At 27.1% G+C, this 13,359-nt stretch overlaps 2 protein-coding genes across 2 annotated transcripts; one reads left to right on the top strand and one right to left on the bottom strand.

Moving 5' to 3' along the window:
• Window positions 1–2,800: 2,800 nt before the first annotated feature.
• MYB62 (myb domain protein 62) lies at window positions 2,801–4,500 on the bottom strand. Its single transcript, XM_022045157.2, has 3 exons — window positions 4,091–4,500; window positions 3,817–3,946; window positions 2,801–3,700 (listed from the first exon to the last, which is right to left on the bottom strand). Exons 1-3 carry the CDS (start codon window positions 4,278–4,280, stop codon window positions 3,070–3,072), a joined length of 951 nt encoding a protein of 316 aa, XP_021900849.1. The 5' UTR covers window positions 4,281–4,500; the 3' UTR covers window positions 2,801–3,069.
• Window positions 4,501–11,403: 6,903 nt separating this feature from the next.
• LOC110813455 (transcription factor BEE 3) lies at window positions 11,404–13,180 on the top strand. Its single transcript, XM_022040597.2, has 7 exons — window positions 11,404–11,609; window positions 11,736–11,863; window positions 11,965–12,087; window positions 12,185–12,250; window positions 12,348–12,416; window positions 12,526–12,609; window positions 12,754–13,180. Exons 1-7 carry the CDS (start codon window positions 11,423–11,425, stop codon window positions 12,853–12,855), a joined length of 759 nt encoding a protein of 252 aa, XP_021896289.2. The 5' UTR covers window positions 11,404–11,422; the 3' UTR covers window positions 12,856–13,180.
• The last annotated feature ends 179 nt before the right edge of the window (window positions 13,181–13,359 follow it).

Below are 13,359 nucleotides of genomic sequence, written 5' to 3'. Positions count from 1 at the left end.
TTGTCACATGCACCTCTACTTCCACTTTTCTCTAATAGGATCTTTTTTCTTTTTCTCACTTTTCCAAAAAAAGATAGGGTATAGTTTTATTATTATTTGCCGAAAAGAAAATTATATTCGTTGTTATCCCGACTAAAATAACTTAGTCGTTACAAAATTTTGATCATCGTAAATCCACCAAGACACTAGTTAAGTACTCAGCTTTCAGGGATTAGAGATACGAAAACTTTAGTTTTGATTGATCAGAACCAATTTAAGAACATCCTAATTGCTAGTTCGTGAGAAAAAAAAAAAATGTAAACTAACAACTATAATAGGATTTAAAAACTGTCCTAAAAGATTTATTTCCCCACTAAAATCCAAATAGTAAACTAGTATCATATGCAAATCTGTATGTATGTTAATATAATTGATTAAGGTATATACTCCGGATTGATTCGACCTCAGAGAATTTCTTTTTAAGTTTCTTTTGGGTTGCTTTTTGAGAAACCAATTATATGTAAAGAATTAGATACTTGATTCTTTGAGGAATCAGAAATTCACTACAGCAACTCAATTTGTTTCCTCGACATCATCACATTCAGAATATATATATACATATATATACATATACATACATATGTGCGTGTGTATGTATACTGATGATAACTGGGTTTTTGATCGATCATTCGTGTTACTGGAAAATGGTAGATTAGATTCCATCTTACAACTTACAATTTGTTCCGTTGACTTTTTCTTCACAAGACCCTTTCCTATTATTCTCTTCTTCATTCCTACTCTGCTCTCAACCCTAGCTTTTCACTTCTTTCAAATCTCTCTCAGTCTTGGGAATGGAAGTATCTTATCAATTCACTCCTGAGATCGAACCAGAAAAATTTAGTATTACCCCCATAGCCTAGTCTGCATAACACTGCAAAAAATTCATATCATAAAATTGGTTCATAATTACAGTAATAAGTTTGACCTCGCAAGAACTTCGTTGTGAGCACGAGCTGTAAATTATGCTGGGTTGAAGGATTAATCTTTCAATATTTATAATCTACCCTTTATAGCTCGTGGGTAAATTTTTTTTTTTTTTTTTTTTTGAAAAAAGAATTAAATTCTTTAAATTTTTAGTAAAAATTTATATATTTTATTAATTAAACAAGATATAAACACCAATTATAATATAATATCATATTGAAAACACCTAATTTCTTATAGAAAATACCAATTATCTTATAAATTTTCTTTATTTATTTTTGTTTTGACTTTTCACATTTAATATTTGTTCTTTTTTTAAAGTCTGCAACTGTAGAAGCTTATGAGTTAGGAAGCTTTTTTCTTCATACAAGCTCTCTCTGTATGACCTTAATAGTTTAGATTTTTATATTTTAAAATACCAACATATATATATATATATGTATTACTATAATTTTTTTTTTTACTGAATCTCAGTTTCATACAAAGCTTATATAGGGTACCCTATAATGTTTAATTGTTAATTTGTCCACACACATTTTTGTTTATATATATGTATATATATATATATATACAAATTATTTGATCTTGCAATTTTGTTTTGAGCATTTTGGTTTTATGGCAAGACATGCTTGCTGTGTATTATATTGACTAATAATAATAATAATAATAAATTAATAAATAAATAAATAGAAAAAGATGATATAATAATTGAAGCTTACTATTAAGTAATCAACTCAAACAGTTTAGAGTCTTAAAGAGATCCTTTCTCCAAATTAAAAGCAGGCAGTCCAATTTCTTGCACTTAATTAAATTTTGTTGTGTCATTGTCGGTCATATCTATGACAATCATTACCTTAATTATGCTGCATAACTATAACTATGCATTCACACACACATATATATATATGTGTGTGTGTGTAACATGTAAATATGAAATTTAACATTTATCATTTATCCATTAATTAAGCCAAGATTGAAGAAGTTTCATATTTTACCCATCGAATCTTTTCTAAAGTTATGATTGGATTGGACCATCTGCAAGATATGTGATCATCATTCAACTACTCGTATCTTGGAAAACATATGTATATATGTATGTACACCCCATCTTCTTAATAATTTCAGATATGGTAATTTTCTTCAGGATGGTTAATTTTTCTCTTTCAAAAAATGGTAGAATTCCGAGCAGAAGTGTAAAAGTATTTTCTTCTTGTTGCCATATAAATTATTGGGTTTGTTCTTTTCTTTCTTTCAGAAAAGAATGGCATCTGGGTTTCAAAACGTACCAAATGAATCACATCACCTGCAACTATTTTGATCCCTTCTTTATATACACACGCACACATATGTATATATATATATATATATATATTGTGAAGTTCAAGTACATACTTACATACATACATACATATATAATTGGATGTGACTCCACTTTTGATCCTATAACTTGTCACTTCTCTCCATCATTTCCTTGAAATTGACCCTCACCATTGAATTCTTCTGCTCCTATCTTTTTATTTGCCACTTGAGGGGTCAGTCAAGCACCATTTTTTTGATTTTGATTGATTTATTTCTTCTACAAATTACACACACAACAAACCCACCTCATGCATACACATATACATACACATGCACAAACATTGATGTATATGATTCAGAATTGGGTATGACATGATCATAATAAACACTTCCTTAAACTACAATTCTTTTTAACTAATTTTCTTTTCTTTCTTCAACCAAAAAAAAAAAAAACAAAACCCAATTATAATTTAATCAAACCCAAAAAGAGTTACACGAAGAAACTGGAAATATATATATATATATATAAATATGAATGTTCATATTTTCTGTGTGTCATAATAATGATAATGATAGAAGCATATTAGCTTAGGCCTTTATAAGGTACTTCAGAAAACTATAGCATATAAAATCTAGAGTTTCCACATATTATCCCCAATGTGGATCACCACATACATATACATATACATATACATATACATACACATATATGTATATGTATGATTGTCTTAGTCAAAGATTTATGGTGGGAGTGGACCCTGGATAAATAACAGAGACCATCTACAGAAGAAGGGGTCCTTATCCCCTTCACTCCCTGAACTGCCATATGTCATCCATGTTCCAGAAAGCATCTGCCATGTCATCGTCAATCACCCAACCACCGTCTGCCATCTGGCACTCCGTTGGCGCCAAAACCTCATAATTCCCTGTTGCTGCTGACATGGCATACCCCTGTTCCATCTCGTAGTAATTATTACCTTCTTCTCCGACCTGACTGTAATTGTTGCCGTAGACATTGCTGTAATCGAATTGTTGACACCCCAGATACTGCTGAAGAAACTGTTCATCACTCTGAACTGAACTCAAATTCGAATCTTCAATTTGATGATTTGAATTCTCCGTCATGATTTTTGGCGAGGAGATTGACGAGGAAGCGATTGAAGATGAATTATCGGAAGGAAAATTAGGGAAAGATGAAGAGGATTGATGAGAACTAGGGAAAGATAGCTCTATTTTTGTCGAAGAAGACGAAGACGAAGACGTCTGTTCCATTTTCTGAATCAATCTCGGCATCCAGAAACATCGAACAGCATCGAGAAATCTCTTGCTGTCCGACTCGATATTCAGCTGACGAGCCTGTTTTTGAACCCTAGTTCTCCAGTAATTCTTAATCTCATTATCTGTTCTTCCCGGTAGATGCTGTGCAATTTTTGACCACCTGAGAATGAATTTTCCCCATCAAAAATCTTAAAACTGTGTTCTGTAATTCTTATACACACACACAGACACACATATATATATATACATATACATTATCTGTACTTATAATTATACCTGTTACCCCATTTTGAATGGAGTTCGAGGATCAAGAGCTGCTCTTGCGGAGTAAGATTTCCTCGCTTAATATCTGGTTTCAGATAATTCAGCCATCGCAGTCTGCAACTCTTTCCGGTCCTCTTCAACCCTACAAGTCAATTCAAATTAGAGTAATCATCGATTCGTTGGAGAACATATACACACACACACACACACATATATATACATTATGTGTATGTATAATTATGAATCTGATTATTTGAATGATTCGGATTAAGTATAGAATTTTTACCGGCGCATTTGGCTAACATATTCCAGCGACCTTCACCATGGCGAGAAATGTAATGAGTGAGCAGAGTGTCTTCTTCAAGAGTCCATGGACCTCTCCGCAGCTGATCACTGCTACTGTCTTCTTCATTAGAAATGAACTCCATCTTTACATTGCTACTGGTAGTCTGATCAGCTGCTGCACTTCTCATCATTTTTCCGTTAATGGTTTGTTTGGTGGGTTGTAATGGCGGAAAGGGTTTGAAGTAAATTGAAGGTGGAGAGAATTGATGAGGAAAACAAGATTTATAGGGTGTCCCAAACAAGGTCCAAAGTGGAAATAGGAAAGTAGAAAAAGGGAAGCCAGTTGGAGTTTCCCCTCATGCTATCTCCCTTGCCCTATATATACACACACACACACACATGTATGTATATGTGTGTGTGTATATATATATATATATATATATATATGCAGTTCATGAGAATGGAATTTCATGGTATTGGGTTTGTGTTATTTATTCCACAATTTGCTTCTCTAACTCATGATATCTCCCTGCTTAGGTGGCAAACCTATAGATATGCCCTACTTTATCACTCCCTCTATATACATACCTACAACATTAGTCATACAATAATGAAATGTCATTATAGTTAAATTTCATTTTATTTTTTTATAAAATTTTCTTAAGATTATTATCATTAGGGTATTTTTTTTTTTTGTGTGGTCATTTAAAACATTTTAAAATTAAAATTTTAATATATATATTAAAAAATCAATCATATTTAAGAGTTATGTACTCTTCGAATATCTAATAATTATATATTTTATATGAAACAATTATAAATAATACGGTTTGATAAATTTGTAAGAGTAATAATAAATATGTCATATTTTTTTCGTTAAATACTCAGAAATAAAAGAGTTACAGTTTTACTTGATGACATTGTCGTAATAAAAAATAATAAAAAATTACAACGAACGTTAAAATAAAACATAATCAAAGAATTTAAAGTCAAAAAATTATTTTTAACGTGGTATTACATATAGAATATAGAAATTAAAATAACAAAAAAGAAGTATTTTAATATTGTGATAAATACATGTTAAATATAGATAGAGTTGTATGTATATGTATGTATATATATATATATATATTTCAAAGATTTTTGGATCAAAATTATGATTAAGCTCAAAATCAAATTAGAGAAATGTAAGATTTTTCAATATATAGCTGGAAAACAGTGATGATACAAGTGATGGGGGACTAGAAATTGCAACATTCAAAGTATTTTCTTAATAATCAAATCAAGAAAGGAGAAGCAAAATCAGTCGAAACAAAAGTGGGTCCTGTTCCTTTTTTTTATATCTATAGACTGTGGATACACGTATGTAATATGTAAGACTGGTTTAGGAGATACCCTTGAATTACTGTAACAACACCCATCTGATTATATATATATATATATACATATAGATATATATTATATATTATATGTAGCACATGTATATGTATAAGATAAGGAAACTTAAAAAAGCCTATGGACCAGGAAGAAAGACATGGTTGAAACCGAAATCTCAAGTGTTTCATATTAGGATTCATATAATTAATTAATTTTTATATAATATATTGTGTTTAAATTCTTCTAGATAGATTCACTTTTACAGAAACGTGCTTGACTAAACAAAATATATTATTTGAATTATTAATTAATTAATTATTATATGCATCTAAATGTGGAATTTTGTATTTTATAAGTTGCAAATCAAATAAAAAATGTGGATTTAAAAATGTTATTTAGAAAAAGTTTTTAGGGTCTAAGGGTTTGATAATTACGAGATAATCTTAAAGTGATTACGAGACATTTGTACAATTTATCATTTTATAAATATATTATACGTTAATGATATTTAACTTATAATTACTGATTCAGTTAAATAAATAAATTAATTCGTTAATATGTTGATAATATTATAATGATCAAATTTAATCGAGTCTCAACAAATTTATTACGTTTTATTAATTGAGGTAGCCGTAATAAATTAAATATGCGATCTAACTTTTAAAAAAAATTAAGATAATATGTTAGTACTATTTTTATGTTATGTTATAGTTTATTTTTTAATTTTTTTTAATTAGTTATAAGTAGAATTTAATCCATAATATATATATATATATATGATAAATCGACTTCATTCATATTTTTTATCCGGTATTGATAATTTCTTTTTATATTTATTAATTAAAGAATTATGACATAATTAACTTAAATTAAATATAAAATTGAATTAATTAAAATTATTGAATTATTAATATTTTATTGTATAAAAACTAAAATTTCAATCAAACTACTCGTATATATATATATATATAAATATAAAATATATTACATAATCATATTCGATGTCTTTATTAGTTATATAATCTTGTCTCTCAAGATCCATAATCATGTATATAATAGTTTATAAATATACACACACATATATATATATATATTATACATGTGCACATACACAGACACACACACACACACATATATATATATATATATATATATGTTAAGAGAGGGAAACCAAAATCCTTAAAAATGACAGTGCAGCTAAATTTGACTACATCATACTGTGTTAAGTTCCAATGTATGTCATTAGGTCATAATTTAATATATTTTTTAATTAATTTTTCTAGAAGTAATTAATTATTATTAATTTTGTATAAAAAGAAATTGTGAGAAACAGTCATATTAATTAATTTCTAATTTATTTTTTTCTTTTTTCTCAATTGGGTATTGGATTAATAATTTGAAAATTAAATTTTTAATTAATATATAAGTGTACTTATATTATTAATAAATTAAACATTATTTTAAATTAATTTTTTTTTTTAGTCATGACCTTCGAAATGAAGTTCATGCTGAAGATAATTGGAGTTTGTACGTCTTTCTACTTTTATATTTTCCATTAATGTATAATGTGTTTTGTGCATGCATGTAAATGTGAATTTGAAGTACCATATATATATATATATATAAATGATTGCATGTATTTATATAATGTATGTATACAATGTAACATTTTTATTATTATTATTTTTTTAAAATGAACTAATTGATCGTCCATAGGAGGAGTCTCAAATTGAGACGAAATGAATCTACTACTAAATTTAGAAATACAATTAATTCGTAGAAAAAAAATAAATAATTAAACTCTATATTTTAACAAGGCAAGCTACCTATATAATTTATATTATATATATATATATATGTATATGCTGCATGTGGAACTGTAGAAATAAGTGGAGTCTTGAACTTTTTTCTTTTGGTCTAAATAAATTAGGTGATGGGGGCAAAAAGAAATTCAAAGATGTAGTGATAAAAATTATATATTTTTGAAAAATTGAGGACAATAGGTTTAATTATTTATTATGTACATATATATATATATACAAATATGATTGTTACCCTTAAATTAAATAAAATCAATATTTTAGTCAAACCCAATTGAAATTCCAACCATATCAAATTTTAGTCACATTAATATACATACAAATATATATATATATATAAATTATAGTTATACCTTAACTATTTTTTAATAAAAAATAATCATACAAGTATTAAAGTATTCTTAACTCATGTACTTACAAGTCAAGTACATCATCACCATAAATCTAAAGATCATATAAAAAAATATATAAATATATATATGTGTGTGTGTGTGTATATATATATATATAATCATTATAAAATGATTGTAATATATAAGTCTTGTTAAAACTTAATTCTTTACCTAATCATTAATCAAGGAAAAGACATCATGAGAGGCAATAATTGAAGGGAACATAGAGAGAAAAAAAAGAAAAAAGAAAAAAGAAGAGGGGGATATAATATAAGGTACTTTTTAGTTAAAAGAAAAATTATTGAATGTGAGAAAAAGTTTTGCATATCTAATTGACAATGCTTCGTTATATTCCTATACTTATTTTGTTTATATACAAAGAATTGAATTTTTTCTAAGTTAAAAATTTATACATTTCAATAGTTAATTGATATATATACATTAACAATAACATAATCAATTTTATTAAAATGCTATCAGTTTAAATCCACAGAGAAATATTTCACGTGAGAAATTAGCAGTTCAGACAAACGGTTTGTCCCACATGCAAAATAGTTACAAGATTATGTGTATGTATGAATGAATATATCAGATTTTAAATGGAATTGATTGTGTCTGAGTGAAATATACGTGTCGTTGAATATTATCCTAATTATAAATAATCATTTTGTGTAATTAAGAGGCATCGAGAAACAAAATAAAAGAAAAACAGAGAAAACCCTAAAAGGTTTCTCTCTTTCGTTGATGCTTTCTGCTTTAATCCTACAGTATTGTATAGGTACATAAAAATTCTCTCATTAGCATATTTCTAACACAAATTATTTCAAATCTCTTACTAAAAATAAATATGAGATATATTATAACTCAAATTTTATAAAGAAGGATGGAAGTATTAACTATTCAGTCGAATGATATTTAATACAGTAATTGAATATTATAATAGTACTTAATGATAAATATTTTATTATAATTTCATAATAATTATTTATCGAGTTGTATTATATCATGGTTTTATAAAAATTTTAAAATATCAAGAATCATTTATAAAATTATAATAATTTTTGCATACTTAGATCCTAACTGCGATGAAGTGTATTTATTTTATTATGTAAGTCTAATTTTGATAAATAATCTCTTAAATGTAATGAATACATATAATATTCAAAATTGACGAGGAGCAAATTTAATATCTATATGTAAAAATTGACTCAAACACCACATTATATGTTATTGCTAAAAACTCAAAAAATATCATAAATATATGAAATAACAAATAATTACCTTGTCGGCGGGGGACTCAATTAGCATTAATGGGTATACATCCATAATATATCATCAACTTAAAATTGATTTGAAGGTAGGAGGAGTAGCAAGAAGGTGGGGTTGGTTTAAGTATATATATATATATATATATATATATATTACACAAGAAGTGATGGGTGATTTTGTTGTGATGATTAATGACTAATCAAGTGCCCTAATCATGTGTATATATATCTAATATATATGTCTATGCATACATAATTATTTCGAGCAAAATTTGTAATTTTCTAAATAAATTCATACAACACCAACACCCATTTGTTAATTAAGAGTTTTAGCTACACTAATCATAATATAACACAAAAATTTATGTTTTTTTAAAAAATACAATACATACAGCAGTAGCATGATCTGATCCGAATTTACAATTTCGAAAAAAAAAACTATCGAATTTTTTTAAGTCGGCCATTATTAACGTACAGAAAGAAACGAAGAAAGAAACTAGTAGAGTAAGTATTAAGCTGTGAAGCACTAATTAGCAAATTGATTGATTAAGTTGACTAATTACAATGATTAATGGGTAAAGTTTAGCTTTTGTCTTGACTCCTTGTTCTTGATTCCCCATAATTAACATCAAAGTCAATGCCTTGCTTTAATGAAACAACAAATTTAAACCCATTCAATCAAATTCACTCTCACTATGGATGAAATAATTGTTAGCATATTACTTTTTTAGATTGGGGTATTTTGAAATTTACCATTTGATGCCTATAAATAACTTTAAATATCGATTAAAATTTACAATTTTTTTAGTAGAAAACGCATATAATTATATTGATTGAATAAAATATATTAAAAATAACGTAATTAAATAACTTTCAAAGTAAAAACACACATAGAAATATGTATATTACCTTCAAAACAATTTTAGTATTTTAATATGTTTATTATGTATATACGCTTCAAAAGGATTTTAGTATGTATAACAGAATTGTAGCGACTAAATTAGAATAAATCTCACCAAAATTATTATACATCTCGATAAAATAAATATTTTATAATGATTAAGTTCTTTTAATCGCGTTTAATGAGTTGAAAATCTAACCTATTCCATGGCAAATAATTTTAGGCTTTTAGGGTTCAAATTTTGTGTAACCCATTAGGGAATGGAGCCTATTAAATAAAGTGGTGTGGACTAGGCCCCAATATATGTGCTTTAGCCCAATCAAATTATTATATTAGTTTTGGAAATTTATTTAAAAATTATTTTCTTAATTTTTTTTAAGAAACCCAAAAAAAAATTAGGAATTTTTAATTAATCTTGATAAGAATGAGTTTGTTCCCACCTAATTTTTTTTTTTTCTAAAATCTTAATGGTAATAGCAAATAACATTTGCATATATACATATGTATATGTATGTATATATATAAAATAATAAATCATTTAAATTTATTTACCATGTGAATCAAGTTAGCAATACCATATCTTTTGTTTGGACTATTTTGAGGTTATACATGCTCTTAACAATTTTGACCCAAAATTTTCCAAATGTGGAATTTTCATTCATCAAATTTTGGTATCCCATTTTCAAACTATATGTAGTGTAGGCCTTTTTATTGAGCATTGATTTATCTTTGGGTATAGGGGTATGAAATTATGGGATGAGTAAGTACAAAAATCTTATATAGATTTGGGCATTAATTAATTAAATTATTAGCCCATTCTTTACCATAATGAGGATTTTGATTAACTTTCATGCCCATTGCTATACTAAATTCTCGTAACTTCTTTATTTACGGGATGTTGATTAAATTGGGTCGTACTTAATTAATGGTCTTTTTATGAAACTCATCATGAGTCCGTCGGTGGTATTCAACCATCTTATCTCTTTATGATTTGTGCGATGACAATCTGTACGAAATATGATAATAAATAATATAGATAGATCGATAATTATAAAATTAAGTTTGATCCGAATTAAAGTGGAAATAAAAGTGAATTTTATATCTAAATTAAATTAGATTTATTTATTTATTATTATTAATTCATTATAAGATGAAAATACAAAACTTGTAATTTTAATTTAATTATGTACCAAATTATTAAATTTAATAATTTGATGAGAAAAAGATAATTCTAAACTAAACTTAATTTAATAAATAAAAATTTATACAAAACAAGTAGCATATTTAACTTTTTAAAAAAGAAAATGAATAACAAAGGGTATGGTTTCACACATGTATTTGAACAAACTTAATATTTTTTGAATAAAAATTTATATATTTTATTAATTAGATATCACATATACATCACTAATAAATACATTATAATATGATAAAAAAAATTAATTATGATATAACAAATAAATCTCGATTTTTTTACTAATAATCAAAGTAGAAAATCTTTATATATGTTGTACACTAAAGTGCTACAATCCCATTATTATATATACTCATGAAGTTTTATGGGTTTTTCCTCCAATGGCGGATCAGTTTAGTGAATTAGAATTCCAGACCTTTAAGCATTGTTTCAAAGATACACTGAACCAGACTGTTCTGGAGGAGGTGACTGGTTCAACTCATCACCATCTTCGTGGATCATCCATGAGTTTCTCCCATTCCACCTTCCTCCATAGCCAACTTGCTCAACCTACCATGACCTTCACTGGTACATATCCAGTAAACTCTTCTTTCTCCTATTTTTCTCTCTTATTTCTCATGATCCCGCAACTTCCTAGGAGTCACGGATCTTATAATAATTATAAGCTTGCATGTCTCTGCAAATTTTTTTCAGGTGGGTTTGGGGAAGAAAGAAAGAACGGAAAGGAAGCCATGGGCGGAGTTGGTCAAAACTTGTTACTCGTGAATTTGTGTCCTCCCCCAGGATCTGCAACTGGGTTATTCACCGGAAATGATAGTAAGGTATGTTTTGGTGGTTGCATGAAACATGGTTTGATTATTTATATTGTAATTCTATTTTTCTTTCTTTGTTTTGATGCTGGAATTTGGTAATGATTAATTAGGGTAATTCACAAGGAAGAAAGAGGAAGAAGAAGAGCGAGATGGATTTACAGAAGCCAAAAGAGGTTATTCATGTGAGAGCAAAACGAGGACAAGCTACTGATAGTCACAGTTTAGCAGAGAGGGTATAAATATATATATATATATGTATATACTTACATATGTATGTACACATATTTAATTATGAATTACCCTTGTTAATTTTTCTAGTTTACGTGATAGGTAAGAAGAGAGAAGATAAATGAGAGGCTGAGGTGCTTACAAGACCTGGTTCCAGGTTGCTACAAGGTAAACTTAATTAATTAAGATTAATTACTTGGATATAAATGATTAATTAATAATTAGTAAACGAATTTGATTTAATTATAGTTCATACATATTGCAGACAATGGGAATGGCAGTGATGTTGGATGTGATCATCAATTATGTTCAGTCACTCCAGAATCAAATTGAAGTAATTAAGAAACTAAATCTAAGAATTATTATATAATCAGCTGTTCTAAAGATAAAAATAATTTAATGAATTTTCTTTTTCTCATTTTTCATTGTCTTCTTCCTTTTAGTTTCTCTCAATGAAACTTTCAGCAGCTAGCATGTACTGTGACTTCAACATGATGGAGATGGACTCCATGGAAACAATATTGCAGGTAGTAAGAATCTATACATTAACTTGGTATTAATTATATCTCCCTTATATACCCATGTGAGACTGAATCATGTATATATATATATATATATATGTATGTATGTATGTGAAAATGAGTAAAAGTAGTGTTGCATTGGATTTGCAGGGAGCAAGCACATATGGGTTACAAGAGATGGAGAAGATGATGAAAGAAGGGTATGGAGGAGGAGGAGGATCTTCTTATCTCAATTCAACATGGTCTTTTTGACTTAATATATTTGCAATTTTCTTGTATCTCATAAAATAAATAAAACCCAGAAAAATATATACCAGACAATAGAAAAATGGGGGGAAATATATATATACATATATATATATATATAGATACATATATTGATTATTGATGATATGATTGAAAATAGTTTGGTTGGTCTATTCAGAAATTAATGGTTGGGTGAAAAAAAATTATTTGACTGCAGATTTCAATTACCAGCTAATGGTGATTACAAAGTGGAAGATATATATATCTATATGTATATGTATATATATATATATTATGTTCATGAATGAAAGGCAAAAATGAACTTAATTTACCCATTTTATCTTTTGTAATCAAGTATTTTACAGTTCTCTTTCTTGTGTACATAATTATACAACCAAAACGACGTAGTAATGGATAATATATGATATTATCATATATTTAATTCAATTGAATATAAATATAATTTAAAATTTTATTTATCTCCCTTAGAACAAAAAATAATAAAGTTAA

This window comes from Carica papaya, chromosome 2 (assembly GCF_054855325.1).
Source record: "Carica papaya isolate Zhongbai chromosome 2, ASM5485532v1, whole genome shotgun sequence".
NCBI classification, from domain to species: domain Eukaryota; kingdom Viridiplantae; phylum Streptophyta; class Magnoliopsida; order Brassicales; family Caricaceae; genus Carica; species Carica papaya.
This window is presented reverse-complemented; position numbering and strand designations above follow the sequence as displayed.

What these genes read in the sequence shown, in the direction of transcription:
- MYB62 (XM_022045157.2), bottom strand. Translation starts at nt 4,280, where the DNA reads ATGATGAGAAGTGCAGCAGCTGATCAGACTACCAGTAGCAATGTAAAG. An exon ending in TATGTTAGCCAAATGCGCCG is followed by an intron (nt 3,947 to 4,090) that starts GTAAAAATTCTA and finishes ATTGACTTGTAG; the next exon opens with GGTTGAAGAGGACCGGAAAG. An exon ending in CATTCAAAATGGGGTAACAG is followed by an intron (nt 3,701 to 3,816) that starts GTATAATTATAA and finishes ATTCATTCTCAG; the next exon opens with GTGGTCAAAAATTGCACAGC.
- LOC110813455 (XM_022040597.2), top strand. Translation starts at nt 11,423, where the DNA reads ATGGCGGATCAGTTTAGTGAATTAGAATTCCAGACCTTTAAGCATTGT. An exon ending in ACCTACCATGACCTTCACTG is followed by an intron (nt 11,610 to 11,735) that starts GTACATATCCAG and finishes AATTTTTTTCAG; the next exon opens with GTGGGTTTGGGGAAGAAAGA. An exon ending in TGGTTCCAGGTTGCTACAAG is followed by an intron (nt 12,251 to 12,347) that starts GTAAACTTAATT and finishes TACATATTGCAG; the next exon opens with ACAATGGGAATGGCAGTGAT.